Consider the following 15,044-nt stretch of genomic DNA (forward strand, 5'->3'; position numbering starts at 1 on the left):
ACTTCTGAGGTAACTTTTCTAGGATTATTACGATAGTATTATTCCTCACAGCGCAGCAAGACAAGGTAAAGTACAAGATTCTTATTAAACTGGATGTTTTATCCAGCTGATGTGGGTGTTTTCATGGCTTGCCTCAACATTTGCGTGGGTGTTTTCATGGCTTGCCTCAACATTTGCATTTGAATAGCGCGTGCTCTCAGTGGGCGTGGTCACATTAACATGTAATACGCTATAATTAGCTGAAAGGAAAAGGAAAATCTCTCTTTTCATACAGATTACATAAACTGAGAATATTTGTTTTTTATATAAATTACTTCATTTAAAAGAAGATAATTTCAGCTTCATAACGAAAAATCTTTCGTACCTGTGTGACAAGTATTTACTTAGTTACAGTTCATTTTCGGACGCGTTTCAGAATGAACTTCACTGACAGAGAGAAGGCAAAATTCGCATCATGTTTATTTTTCTTTATTTGACAAAAAGCAGAACACTTTGTTTTTATTGTGAGTATCCACAAAAAAAATAGACACTTAACAGGATCTAATGATGTATACAACACTTATATATAAGATCAAAATCAACAGAGTAATTTGAGTCTCTTTTGCACTGATAAGGAAAAAAGTGAGCTCGTCGCACGGCGCGATAGCCGATCCCAGAGGGTTAAAGGGCAATTTCCAAACAATTTGAAGTCCATCACTCTACAGTAAGGAAGATTATTGGATAAGTGGATAACATTCAAGACAGTTGCAAATCTTTCCAGGAGTGTACGTCCTAGCAAATTCACCCCATGGTAAGACCGTGCTATACTCTGAGAAATTGCAAAAGAAAAAACCAAGAACTACATCTCAGACTCTACAGGCCTCAGTTAGCATTTTAAATGTTAAAGTTAATGACATTACAATTAGAAAAAGACTGAACAATTATGGCTTGTTTGGAAGGGTTTCCAGGAGAAAGCCTATTCTCTCTAAAAAAAAAAATGTATTTGAACAAACCACAAGACTTCTGGAACAATATCCTTTGGACAGACAAGACCAAAATGGAGATGTTTGGCCGTAATGCACAGCACAACATTTGTCGAAAACCAAACACATCATATCATTACAAACACCTCATACCAACTGTCAAGCTTGGTAGTGGAGGGGTGATGATTTGGGCTTGTTTTGCAGTCACCTTGCAGTCATTGAGTCGACCATGAACTCCTCTGTATACTAAAGTATTCTAGAGTCAAATTTGATGTCATCTGTCCGACAGCTAAAGCTTGGCTGAAATTGTGTCATGCAACAGGACAATGATCACAAGCACACCAGCAAATCTACAACAGAATGGCTGAAAAGTTGCAGTGGCCCAGTCAAAGTCCAGACCCCAACCCGATTGAAATGATGTGCCGGGACTTTAAGAAAGCAGTGCATAAACAAAAGCCTGTAAAACTCAATGAACTGAAACAATGTCCAAAATTCCTCCACAACGATGTGAGATAAAGTCATACAGAAAACTGCTAAAAGTGGTTCTACAAGCCATTGAATCATGGGGTGTACTTAGTTTTTCACACATGGCTTCTCCATTTTGGCTTTATTTTTGTTAAATAATGACACTGTGTAATATGGCCTGTGGTGTTGTTCATCTGAGTTTGTATTTACCTCATTTTAGGACCTGCTAAGGATCAGGTGATTTTGTTTTATGTCCTGATACCTAAAACCATAGAATTCAAATAGGGTATACTTTCTTTTTTACATGACTGTATGTTAATGCTGACATTTACACTCGCTTAAATTTTAAGAGAGAGAACATCATGTGAATAAATTACTTTGTTAGTGGCTCTTCAACACGACCCTGTCCTAAACCAGTGCTACTATGTGTGCATTGGCCTGTGTTGTGCATGTCAAATAAAATCAATGATAATTAATTTCTTATGTTATTTGTATCAGTATTTATTTATTGATCCTTATTAATTTAAAAATACCATTTCTGATTGTTATTTACATACAAAAATACTTATGTTATTTATGTTTAGTATCGTATTTTAATGGAAACTTGCTTTCAGTTCTTTGCTTGAGGCAAAAGAAGTTAGACATAAGGATAAACGGAAATTCACAGCATTTCAACTATTTCTGCTCATGTATTTGAAGGCTGCTATTGGATCACTGAGGGTAAACGTTGTATTATGCGACTATGCATTACTTTACAGAGAGCTTACGATGTAACAGAGTTAGTTAAGTAGCTACCAAGTTAAAAACTAGCTAGTGGTTACTAAGTCTCTAATATTACTGAGAAAGACAGAAAAAAAGATGCTCATACCTCTCCTCTCTCCTCCGTTCTCTCTCCTCTGGTTTGGTCCGTATGGTGACTGTATGTTCGGTCATTAGCGAATTCTTGTGCGTTTGCTGAAAAAACACAAAATCACATATTGAGTTTCCCACACACCTAACCAAACCTGACATATTTAAGGGGCAGTAAGCGATTTCTGAGAACCGCTGTTAAAAGTGGATCGGACTGAGCACCACAACACACTTAAAGCCAATCAGCAGTAGGAGGCAGAGAGAAAGTGAGCAAGAGGGAGATTTTAAGAAAGAAAGATGGCTGAGAGACATTACAAAAGAGAAAAGGTCAGGGAATATCACTGGAAAAATTAGGTTTATGATCAGGCAAGAGCTTTAGGAAGAGCATTAATATTAGAAAAGATTTCCAGGGGGCCAAGATGGCGGCATGAAAGGTGGACGCTTTTGCTGATGCTCCTGCCTCATTCAATATGAAATTCCTCATTCAATTAGTTGAGTACATAATTTAATCAATTTTGGCAATGCAACCTGAGGTACAATCTCTTTAGAAACTTTTTGGCCTGATTCTTTTGTAAAAAAAAACAAAAAAAAAAAACCACCAGACACCAGCTAAGAAAAAGGATCTACCTGCAGATGCGGTTTGTGAAGAGTCGCACACTAGTAACTATGTTGGACAGCTTGTTCCAGCGTAATCCAGGGTGCTGCAGGATGTAACGGAGTGGTTTCTAGTTTTAATTGTTCAAGTTGGGCGCCAGACAGTTTAGTAACTGACAAACATTTTTATATTTTTCTGTTAACCACCCGTTTTGAAAAAAGAAAAGATATCGAAATGTCCATTCACATCTTGTAGCAATAAACTTTATAGTCTCTTAGTGTCCAGAAACACACCTTCAAGAACGAGTAAAACGAAACAATTATTGACAAATGAAATAGCCTAATGGCGCGTCTGCGCACCGGCCGTCAGGGTTCAGCAATAGGCTTTTGCTTACAAAAAACAAAAATAACAATAAAAGAAATCAAAAACATTCCAAAACATGGTAAATATTTAGTGGAAACGAAATTTGTTCAAACACTGTTAATGGGAGTCAGTAAGGAGTGATAGTAATTGTTCTTCCGATGATGTGGGGTGGGGTCGTTCGCTATTGTTCAAAGTTTTATTGAGACTAGTAGCCTAATCGCGAAGGCACGGGAAGGCAAATGTTTTCTTTACCTCTTGGATAGGTGATCTCAGGTCGTCGAAGTGAAAGAACCAACACTCACAGGTTTTCAACTTCACTGTCAAAATCCTCTTTGGCTTTGGTTTCTTACGGGCGACGTTCAGGTTTCAGCTCGCTCAGTTAACCCCGTCTATTCCGTACATGCGCGTCCCTTCCCATCTTTGCAATGCAGAAATTCGGATCATCCACATGAACAATAATCCAACAGGGAATCTTCACGACACGCTGAAACAACGTCCTCGATTTCACTTCAACTTCCTCAGACTGGAATCCCAACTTCCCGACTGGGCCCCCTCTTCCGCTTCTCTACTTCCTCTTTTCTTTTCCTCTCAATCTCACAAACCCCACCTCTTTTCGTTATTATTTTTAGGTTTCCGTTTGTACGAATTCTAATAAATATTATGAAGTTGTATAGATTTATTTTTTGTGTCATTTAATGTGATTATTAATTAAATATTATTTGACACTGTAGCATCGCTACAAGGAGATGACTGGGTCGATTGCGCAGACTATTCAAGCCCATTCACAACAACTTGAACAAACAATGGGCAGATTAAATGAAGCCGAGAACAGAAATGCTGATGTCGAGTTATCAGTAGATACAGAAAATGCGTGGATCCAGACTCTCAAGTGCCAAGTTTCTTCACTCACTAAACACTTGGATGATCTAGAAAATTGAGGTTGGAGGAAAAATCTACGCATCATTGGCCTGCCTGAAAATGTTGAGGGTACTAACCCGACCACGTTTCTTCAGACTTGGATCCCAGAGTTCCTCAGTATTGAAACTAAGTCTGGGATGCTTAAGCTGGAGAGAGCTCATTGCATCTCAATGCCGAACGCCGACGCCAAGGTTAGGCCTTATACACTTATTGTTCGCTTCCACAACTTACAGGACAAGCTGCGGGTTGTGGATGCCAGCAGACGTGCGGCACAAAAAGGAGATCTGATGTACAACAACAGTAAATTATCGTTCTATCAGGACTTTTCTGCAACTGTTCAACGCAAACGGAAAGAGTTCTACGCGGTGCGGCAAAAGCTACAGCAGATGGGAGCCCAGTATGTCAAGCTTTACCCAGCTAAACTTCGAGTCACCACTGGTAAAGTTCCTAAAGTCCCCTGAGAAGGTTCTGGCCTTTATTGACTCGACAGATTGAATTCGTAGGAAACATTTTCTCTTGAAAGGAAGTGGAATACCAGATGGTCTTTGGTAGGCCTAAATAGCTTAAAGGGTTAGTTCACCCAAAAATGAAAATTCTGTCAGTAATTACTCACCCTCATGTTGTTCCAACCCCGTAAGACTTTTGTTTATCTTCGGAACATAACTCAAGATATTTTTGATGAAATCTGAGAGCTGTCTCACTCCGTCATAGGCTGCAAGGTAATTTCATCTGCCAGCCCAGAAAAGTTAGTAAAGACATTGTTAAAATAGTCCAAGTGACTACAGTGGCTCAACCTTAAGTTTATCAAGCGACGAGAATACTTTTTGTGCGCAAAAAAACGACTTTAATCAACTATTCATTTTCTTCTGTGTGGGTCTCTGACGCGAGTTCACGAGCGCCACGACACATGCGCGAGAACTGAGAAGATGACGCTCACGATCATTTGATGGGAAAGTGTGAAAGGTAAGCCATTCATTTTGCGGCATTGGTAAGGCACTTTTACGTTTTCTCGTTGGTTTCTCACGATTCGAACATCCAGGAAATGCACACTTTAGAACCATTTTAAACACTACATCGAGACCCATCTGCGTAATCTTCTCAGTTGGGGGCCCACACAGAAGAAAATGAATAGTTGAATAAAGTCGTTATTTTTGTTGTTGTTTTTGCGCACAAAAAGGATTCTCGTCGCTTGATAAACTTAAGGTTGAGACACTATAGTCACTTGGACTATTTTAACGATGTTTTTACTAACTTTTCTGGGCCGGAAGAATGAAATTACATAGAAGCCTATGAAGGAGTGAGACAGCTCTCAGATTTAATCAAAAATATCTTAATTTGTGTTCCGAAGATGAACGAAAGTCTTACGGGGTTGGAACAACATGAGGGTGAGTAATTACTGACAGAATTTTCATTTTTGGGTTAACTCACCCTTTAAATATGAAACTAAAACCGCCAGTAGGTGGCGGCAAGTCACTGTTTTAATAAGTGAGTTGAGGGAGTCATTCATTCAACCATTTTGTTCAAACGGCTGATTCATTTGGGAAAGAGGGCCATTCAATCATTAAATTGTTTTGTTCAAAACGCAGATTTAAGTAAAAAAATCATCGCTGTCTGTTGCATTGAGACTCTGCAAAGTTTTCATTTTGAAATTCTCGTCGCCAAAATAAAGGGAAAACAAACAATATTGGTAAAAGCTCATTTGAAAGATGGCGGGCGGCGGCTTGGCAGGAGCCGCAGGTGTGCTCACCAAACTTCTCTGTCTGTCTTCATTTACACCGTCTAAAGTGGCTGAAAAATGCTATGATCGTAACCATACTACAAAAAACAAGTACCGGTATGTACTGAGGACTGAGGATTTAATACAGCGATCAATCAGTTGATCTCACGAGACACCGCACTACCACCAACACAACCAGTTATACACAACAAATGGATCCGATTTACCCTCTACGGTAATACTACTAGCCTGGGAAACTCCGGACAACATCCGGCAAATTTAGATTTGTTCTGAAAGTTAGTCTGACAAAGAGCTCATTGAAGTCCATTTCCAATCCTTCGAAATCGCGGCACCAATCAGAAACGTTGGGGCGGGCTTTACACGATGACGACAGCACAGCGACGGTGAAGCAGATTTTTTACATTTACAAAGATGGATGCCGCCGTGGAACTATGTGTGACGTTAATAACGTGTTAATAACCATGTTATTAAAATATTTTTTTCACAAATATTTATCATAGAGAATGTTTAAATACTAATATCAGCTTACGAGGAAAACGGAGGCGGAGTTAGTGGTGCGATCGGAGGCTGCTACTGCTGGAGATGATTCGGGAGAGGTCTGTGCCCCTTTACCGATCAGAGCGCGCGCTGACACGGAGTAAAGCCTTGTTTATACTCGACGCGTCCGCATGAGCGTGAAGGTGTGCGTGGCAAAAATGACGCGTTCGGTGCGCAAGACCGGCAAGACCCCATTTCGCTTGCCTGTGTGCACGGGTATTTTGTAACAGCGAGCGTGGCGCCGCATCCGAGGATGAATGACCTCAAGCCGAATCTGCCCGACCCGTACGTCTCACACCACCGGCACCCAATTTGCGCATCTAAATTGCAAAGTTTTTTTTGTTAAGGTTTTGTTTACTGTGTGTGATTTATTTAATGGAAAGCACATTCACTTCCAGTTGTCTTGCTGTTAATTTTAAATAAACGTAGAGCAAGTAGCTGATCAGTGTCTGCTCGTTTATTCAAACTAAGTTGTTCTATAACAGACGAACGTCGCTCTGCATACGTCGTCATCTTCATCGCTCTGATTGGTTTTAGGTCTATCCAATTGCTCCAAGAGGCATTTGAGCTACGTCCGTTGGTGACGCCCCTTTGGAAATGATTTGTCTATGAAGCTTTGCCAGACCCTAACTCAGTTACAACTGAGAATGGTCTGGTTTTAACCAGGCTACAATACTACGGGATGGAAGAGCAATAGTGCCATGTGAGCAAACCAACACTGCGAGTTATAGATCTAAAGTTCCACACTCGTACAGAAAGCTGCTCACGTACCTGTTTGCTACACTTCTCCTTGCTGGCGATGTCCAGCTGAACCCAGGACCCGTCGTGGTGCAAGATCAATTCCCGGCAGGCATGCTCGTAACTCCAGGTAATGCCGACCAACAGAGACACTCACATGGAAACCCAGCGGTTACAAAACACTTCAATATTGGCCTCTTTAAAACTGTTCAGCAGTCCAAAATTATTTGGGACCCACAGGCAAAGCCGAGGGGCATCATCGGAGGTCACCTTAACATTCGTAGCGTACGAGCAAAAACGGAACAACTAGAAAAACTTTTTACCGACTCAAATTTGGACTTTCTCTGTCTGTCTGAAACATGGTTATCCAAATCGTCACCCGTAGCCTCGTTCACAATGCCTGGTTATAAGGTTTTCAGAAAGGACAGAAACAAGGGAAGAGGCGGAGGGCTACTTATGTATGTGAGAGATAACATTAGATGCGAACAAATTGATCTAACATGTGTAAATGAACTTGAATGTATTGCCATTACTATTACTCTCTCTCAGCAGATGTCATTTAATGTGATTGGCGTGTATAGACCACCGTCATATGATGTCACGTTTTATAAAAATTTTAAGAACCTGCTTAAATTATTGGACACAAAGAAAGAATGTATAGTTCTGGGCGATTTTAATTTAAATTGGGCTGAAAAAGCAACTAGAAAAAAGTTAAAAGTACTTACAGACAAGTTCGAATTAACTCAATTAATAGATGGACCCACACGAATAACAAATGTCTCACAAACACAAATTGATCTCATTTTCAGTAACAAACCAGAGAGAATTATTACATCTTATAATCTTCTCACTGGTTTGTCAGATCATAACATGACTCTTATTGCAAGGAAATTAACAAAAAAACGGATTATTTACCAACGAGAGATAATCAAAAACTCTTATGGAATAGGGAAACATTAGATGAATGCATTTAAGGAAGAACTAAGTCAAACTGATTGGAGAGATGTTTTACTCACAGATGATATAGATGCCTCCTGTAAGTCCTTCATTGGTACAATAAATAGACTTAAAGAAAAATATACAAAACCTTTTAAAAACAGACGGAGTAAGGGTAACCTGGTTTAATGACCACTTGTGGGACCTGATGAAAAAACGTGACTTTGCCTTGAAAGTAGCATTGAAGTCTAAATTAATTATTGACAGACACATTTTTACAAACCTTGGTAATAAAGTAGTCAATGAACTAAGGAAAGCAAAGGCAAAGTTTTTTATGGATATTATTAAAGATGGAAAAGCAAATAGTAAATTGATATGGAGCAACACAAACTAATAAAGAAAGACAACAAGCAAAATCAGAGAAATGGATATGAGCTGAAGATTAATGGAATTTTAAATAATGATTCTAGTGAAATAGCTTCTGTATTTAATACTTATTTTACCGCATCAGTGCAGAATTTATCTGACACTTTTGGTGCAAGAATTAAAAATATAGTGACACCAGATTATAATAAGACTGTTTTTAAGATAACTGAAGTTCCTGAAAATAAAATTTGTAAGACATTAAGCACTTTAAAGTTCTCAAAGGCAAAAGATACATTTAAGTGGGATTCAACATTTCTGAAGAACAATATTCATTCTGTCACAATCCCGGACTCCGCAACCTCCCTCCCTGGCCAGCAGAGGGAGCCCTCACCCGAATATTGACTCTCATACTCGCACTACATTTCCCATAAGCCTCATCACTGACTCTGATCACCATGCCCAGCTGCAGCCCATCTACCGGGCTATTTAACTGCACCATGCACAGCTCTCAGTGCGAAGTTTTGTTTTGCTTTTGTGAACACTACCGAGCATTATTACCCAGTGACTGCCTGACTGTTTATCGACCCCTTTTGTCTTGGATTTCTCCTTGCCTGCTGCCTGCCCACGTTACCACTGCCTGGTTCACGGACTCTGCCTGTTTTCTGCCTGCCCTGATCTTCTGCCTGGTAATTCGACCTCGATTAAGCCTTGTCTCCAGTGCTGTGTTTGCTGTCTTTGACCCCTGCCTGTCTGACTAATCTGTTATTAAACTTTACGCTGCAAATGGATCTCTCTGAGTCTGGTGATTCACAACAGAAAACTTCGCCACAACCAGATCCAGCAGCAATGTCAACCTTGTCTGCCGCCTATTCAGCCCAAGCTGACCAAATCGCTGCCCACCATCATCAGCTAAGTCATCTCACCTCACTGATGGATGAGCTGGTCAAAGCTGTTCGAGGTCTCCAAGCCTCGTCACCAGTGCCACCACCCACACAAGCCGTTGCCGCTGCTGTCAGCCCCGCACTGGCCCCGCCCACCGCGTCTCCTCGTCTAGCGCTCCCAGAAAAGTTTGACGGGGATCCCGACAAATGTAAGGGCTTTATTCTCCAATGCTCACTGTACATCGAGCAACAACCAGCGCTGTATTCGAACGATGCAGGGAAGATTGCCTTCATGTGTTCGTTACTGACGGGGAGGGCGTTGGAATGGATGACGGCTGTATGGAGAGTCGATGGTTCAGCATTTCCGTCCTTTCCAGTGTTTCTTCAACGCCTCAGGGAGGTCTTCGAGCACTCCAGGGAGGGAAAGAGCGCGGGCGATCGCTTACTGGAGCTCATGCAGGGAAAATTAACCGCTGCCGAATATGCTCTCACGCATCGCACCCTGGCCGCACAAACTTCCTGGAATGACGATACGCTCAAGGTAATCTTCAGAAGAGGCCTGAACCATGATCTCGACACAGGTGAAGCCGACACAGGTGAAGCCGGACTCTTCGATCTCTCTCCTCCGTGGGCAGATGGTAGGCGTTGATCTGCATAGGTTCGGGTTCATCAGCGCGAACGGGGGTCGCGGCCCGAGTGGCTTGAACAGTGCGATGAGCAGGGATGGTCACGATCCAGATTGACAATCTCATGCGATCTCGCAGAGCGAGTCACCGCACCATCCCTGCTCATCGCACTGTTCAAGCCACTCGGGCCGCGACCCCCGTTCGCGCTGATGAACCCGAACCTATGCAGATCAACGCCTACCATCTGCCCACGGAGGAGAGAGATCGAAGAGTCCGGCTTCACCTGTGTCTATACTGTGGCGAGGCTGGTCACCTCCGCATCTCCTGTCCATCCAGACCTCGTTCCACCGCTTCTCGACCGGTGAGTCCAGACCTCGAAGCACTACACCCCACCTCGTCTGTGTTTGTGCCCATTGTGATCACGACGAACGGCAAGCGGGTTCCCACCAGAGCTCTGGTAGACTCTGGTGCCGCCGGAAACTTTATTTCTGCAGATTTTGCCCGACAACACAACGTTCCACTAATCCGTTGCCCTTCTTCTCTTGCAGTCGAAGCCATCGACGGAAGGCCATTAGGCTCCGGTCACATTTCCCATCTCACCCAAGAGCTCCAGCTGCAGACAGGGGCGCTCCACTTCGAGGTTATTCAGTTCTATGTCTTCCACGGTCCACGCACCCCTGTGATCCTAGGCCTGCCATGGCTCCGTAAACACAATCCTCAGATCCATTGGAGAACCAACCAGATTGTCCGTTGGGGCGCACACTGTAACTCTAAGTGCCTCGCTCCTGTTGCTCCTTCTTCCATCCAAGTCATCTCTGTGCCAGTGGAGAGGGCTAACCTGAACGACCTCCCTTCCGAATACCACGATCTGGCAGAGGCCTTTAGTAAAGCAGGAGCCTCACAGCTCCCACCTCATCGTGACAGTGACTGTGCCATCGATCTGCTACCCGGATCCGTACCTCCCAAGGGTCGTATCTTTCCTCTCTCCCAACCAGAGTCCGAAGCTATGAGGAGATACATTGAGGAGGAGCTTGCAAAGGGCTTCATTCGACCTTCCACGTCTCCGGCATCCGCCGGTTTCTTCTTTGTCCAGAAGAAGGACGGAGGCCTCCGACCCTGCATTGACTACCGTGCCCTGAATGACATCACTGTAAAGTTTCGCTATCCGCTCCCGCTGGTACCAGCCGCCTTGGAATTACTCCGTACAGCCAAGTACTACACCAAGCTCGATCTACGTTGTGCGTACAATCTCATCCGCATCAGGGAGGGGGACGAGTGGAAAACGGCCTTCTCAACCAACACAGGGCACTACGAGTACTTGGTCATGCCGTTTGGCCTGGCGAACAGTCCGTCCGTCTTCCAGTCATTCATCAACAACGTCTTCAGAGACATGCTCCACCGTACAGTAATAGTGTATATCGATGACATCCTGATTTACTCTGACACCTTCACAAACCATGTGCAGCACGTTCGGGCCGTCCTTCAGAGACTCATTCACCACCATCTGTACGCCAAACTGGAGAAGTGTGAGTTCCACCAGACCTCCGTTTCGTTCTTGGGGTATGTCATCAGCCCGGACGGAGTTGCTATGGACGAGGGCAAGGTCAGGGCAGTCCGCGATTGGCCACGACCCGCAACCCTGAAAGAGCTGCAACGCTTTCTAGGGTTTGCCAACTTCTACCGACGGTTCATAAGGAACTTCAGTGCCGTGGCAAATCCACTCACCTCTCTGGTGAAGAAAGGAACACATCGTCTTCCGTGGAATGAGCCTGCCACCCAGGCATTTAACCAGCTCAAACAACGCTTTACCACAGCACCCATCCTGCACCATCCTGACCCCGGTCTACCGTTCATAGTCGAGGTGGACGCCTCAAACACCGCTCTAGGGGCCATCCTTTCACAACGCCAAGGTTCGCCACCCAAGTTGCACCCCTGTGCATACTACTCCCGTAAGTTGAATGCCGCCGAAAGAAATTATGATGTGGGTGATCGGGAACTCCTGGCCATGAAGGCAGCCTTCGAAGAGTGGCGGCATTGGCTCGAGGGTGCTGTCCATCCGTTCATCGTTCTCACCGACCATAAGAACCTGGAGTATCTACGTACTGCTAAGAGGCTAAATCCCAGGCAAGCTCGTTGGTCGCTCTTCTTCACCCGTTTCCACTTCACTGTCACTTATCGTCCAGGCTCCAAGAATACCAAGGCAGATGCCTTGTCACGCCAAGACGACCTAGAATTCACACCACAAGACCCCAAGACAGTACTGGCTCCCAACCTCATTGTCGCTCCCATCCAGTGGGACATTGAGACCGAGATTGAACAGATCAACTCCCGTGCTGATATCCCATCCGGCTGTCCGCCCAACCGAGTCTTTGTCCCCGAGTCCCTCCGGAACCAGGTCCTGGAACTCGTTCATGCCCTACCTAGCTCGGGGCATCCAGGAATCACGGCCACCATCCAGCTACTCCAAAACCGTTATTGGTGGCCCTCCTTAGTCTCCGATACCACAACCCACGTCCAACGCTGCAGGATCTGTAATACCCAGAAGTCGTCACGTCAACTACCTGCCGGTCTGTTACAACCGCTTCCCATTCCACAGCGCCCATGGTCGCACATTGCCATCGACTTCATTACCGATCTCCCTGTTTCCGAAGGTCACACCACCATCCTCACCGTTATCGACCGGTTCTCCAAGGCCTGTCGCCTAATTCCCCTCGCAAAACTCCCCACAGCGCTGCAGACCGCCGAACACCTCTGCAATCAAGTGTTCCGATTCTACGGCCTGCCAGAAGACATAGTCTCCGATCGAGGACCCCAGTTCACATCTCAAGTTTGGTCAGCCTTCTTCACGACCCTTCAGGTCAACATCAGTCTAACGTCTGGGTATCATCCTCAATCCAACGGGCAGGCCGAACGCATGAACCAGGAGGTAATCCGATTCCTGCGCTCCTATTGCCATCAGCACCAACAGGATTGGAGTCGTTACCTGTTCTGGGCAGAGTACGCCCAAAATTCTATCCGGAAGCACTCCTCCGGCCTTACACCCTTTCAGTGTGTCCTGGGTTTTCAACCACCACTCTTCCCGTGGTCAGGAGAACCCACAAATGTTCCAGCCGTGAACGATTGGCTACAGCGCAGCGAGGAGACCTGGAACCAAGCCCATACCCATCTCCAACGAGCGGTTCGCCGTCAGAGGGAACAGGCTAACCGTCGTCGTCGGCCGGGGCCGGAATACCACCCGGGCCAGTGGGTCTGGCTGTCGACCCGAGATCTCCGCCTGCGACTCCCCTGCAAAAAACTCAGTCCCAGGTATGTGGGTCCATTTAAGATCACACAGCAGATCACACCAGTCTCTTTCCGTCTCGACTTGCCTAATCACTATCGTCTCGCTCCTACCTTCCATGTCTCTCTACTCAAACCCGCTGATGGGCCCAACGAGAGGGAGGAGGGGAGATCCCGAGACCAGAGCCCCCAGCCCATCCAAGTGGAGGGCGATGAGGTCTATCAAGTTCAGGAGCTCGTGGATTCCAGACGTCGGGGCAGTTCCCTGCAGTACCTGGTTCATTGGGAAGGATATGGCCCTGAGGAACGTTCGTGGGTAGACGCCACAGACATCCTGGACCCCAGCCTGATTACAGACTTCCACCAGGCCCATCCCACCAAACCGGCTCCACGACCACGTGGAAGACCCCGACGTCGTCAGGCGCCTCACGCCAGGAGTCGCTCGCAGGGAGGGGGCTCTGTCACAATCCCGGACTCCGCAACCTCCCTCCCTGGCCAGCAGAGGGAGCCCTCACCCGAATATTGACTCTCATACTCGCACTACATTTCCCATAAGCCTCATCACTGACTCTGATCACCATGCCCAGCTGCAGCCCATCTACCGGGCTATTTAACTGCACCATGCACAGCTCTCAGTGCGAAGTTTTGTTTTGCTTTTGTGAACACTACCGAGCATTATTACCCAGTGACTGCCTGACTGTTTATCGACCCCTTTTGTCTTGGATTTCTCCTTGCCTGCTGCCTGCCCACGTTACCACTGCCTGGTTCACGGACTCTGCCTGTTTTCTGCCTGCCCTGATCTTCTGCCTGGTAATTCGACCTCGATTAAGCCTTGTCTCCAGTGCTGTGTTTGCTGTCTTTGACCCCTGCCTGTCTGACTAATCTGTTATTAAACTTTACGCTGCAAATGGATCTCTCTGAGTCTGGTGATTCACAACACATTCCCTCAGCACTCCCATTACACACCTAGTTAATTTAACGGTAAAGCAATCAATTTTTCCAACTTCCTGGAAAGATGCAGTGTTAGTTCCGATCTTCAAGGCAGGGGAACCTACTGATGTTGCTAATTATAGACCCATCAGCATTTTGCCGGTGACATCAAAAATTGCAGAAAAGGTGGTAACTGAGCAGTTAACCGACTTTTTAAATTTTGAACAAATACTTCATCCAATGCAATTTGGTTTTAGAAAAAATTATTCGACTGAAATGGCTACTTGCTATTTTGTTGAAAAAATTAAATTAAAACTAGACAGTGGGAGTGCTGTAGGAGCAGTTTTTTTGGATTTAAAAAAAGCTTTCGATACAGTAAATCATAATGTTCTTCTGTCTAAATTGTCAAATTTAATTTTTTCTGATGCTGCTATAAAATGGATGGAGTCCTATCTTACCATGAGAAGACAAAGTACCAGGGTTGGGAATAAAATGTCATCTTTTAGTAACTGTACTGTTGGCGTCCCACAAGGCTCAGTTTTAGGCCCTTTGTTATTTAGTCTATATGTTAACGACTTGCCATTAGTATGTCCTCAAGTTGATACTCAAATGTATGCAGATGACACGGTCATTCTGGCACATGGAAGAGACAGATACGAAGTGGCAACCAGTGGTAACCAGTAGCAATGGCTAAAATTGCCACATGGCTTTCTGAGTCTTGCATGACGCTAAACGTCAGTAAAACCGTGTGTATGTATTTTTATAAAAGTAAAAATGAAAATCAGCCAGATGTCGTTGTAAATGGGGAAAAAAATCAGGGTTGTCACACTTTAAATATCTGGGAGTTACTCTTGATTCACA

At 44.7% G+C, this 15,044-nt stretch overlaps 1 protein-coding gene across 1 annotated transcript in view; it reads right to left on the minus strand.

Annotated features, from left to right (window-relative positions):
* The window catches only part of dnajb14 (DnaJ heat shock protein family (Hsp40) member B14), a 138,016-nt gene that overhangs the window by 6,937 nt on the left and 116,035 nt on the right, over positions 1-15,044 (minus strand). The window contains exon 5 of the mRNA XM_056240396.1: positions 2,296-2,381. Within this exon, the coding sequence (XP_056096371.1) occupies positions 2,296-2,381 (86 nt within the window). The remainder of the gene's footprint in view (positions 1-2,295; positions 2,382-15,044) is intronic.

Source organism: Rhinichthys klamathensis, unplaced genomic scaffold (genome assembly GCF_029890125.1).
Source record: "Rhinichthys klamathensis goyatoka isolate OS25496 unplaced genomic scaffold, OSU_Roscu_1.1 h1tg000595l_1, whole genome shotgun sequence".
Classification (NCBI taxonomy): domain Eukaryota; kingdom Metazoa; phylum Chordata; class Actinopteri; order Cypriniformes; family Leuciscidae; genus Rhinichthys; species Rhinichthys klamathensis.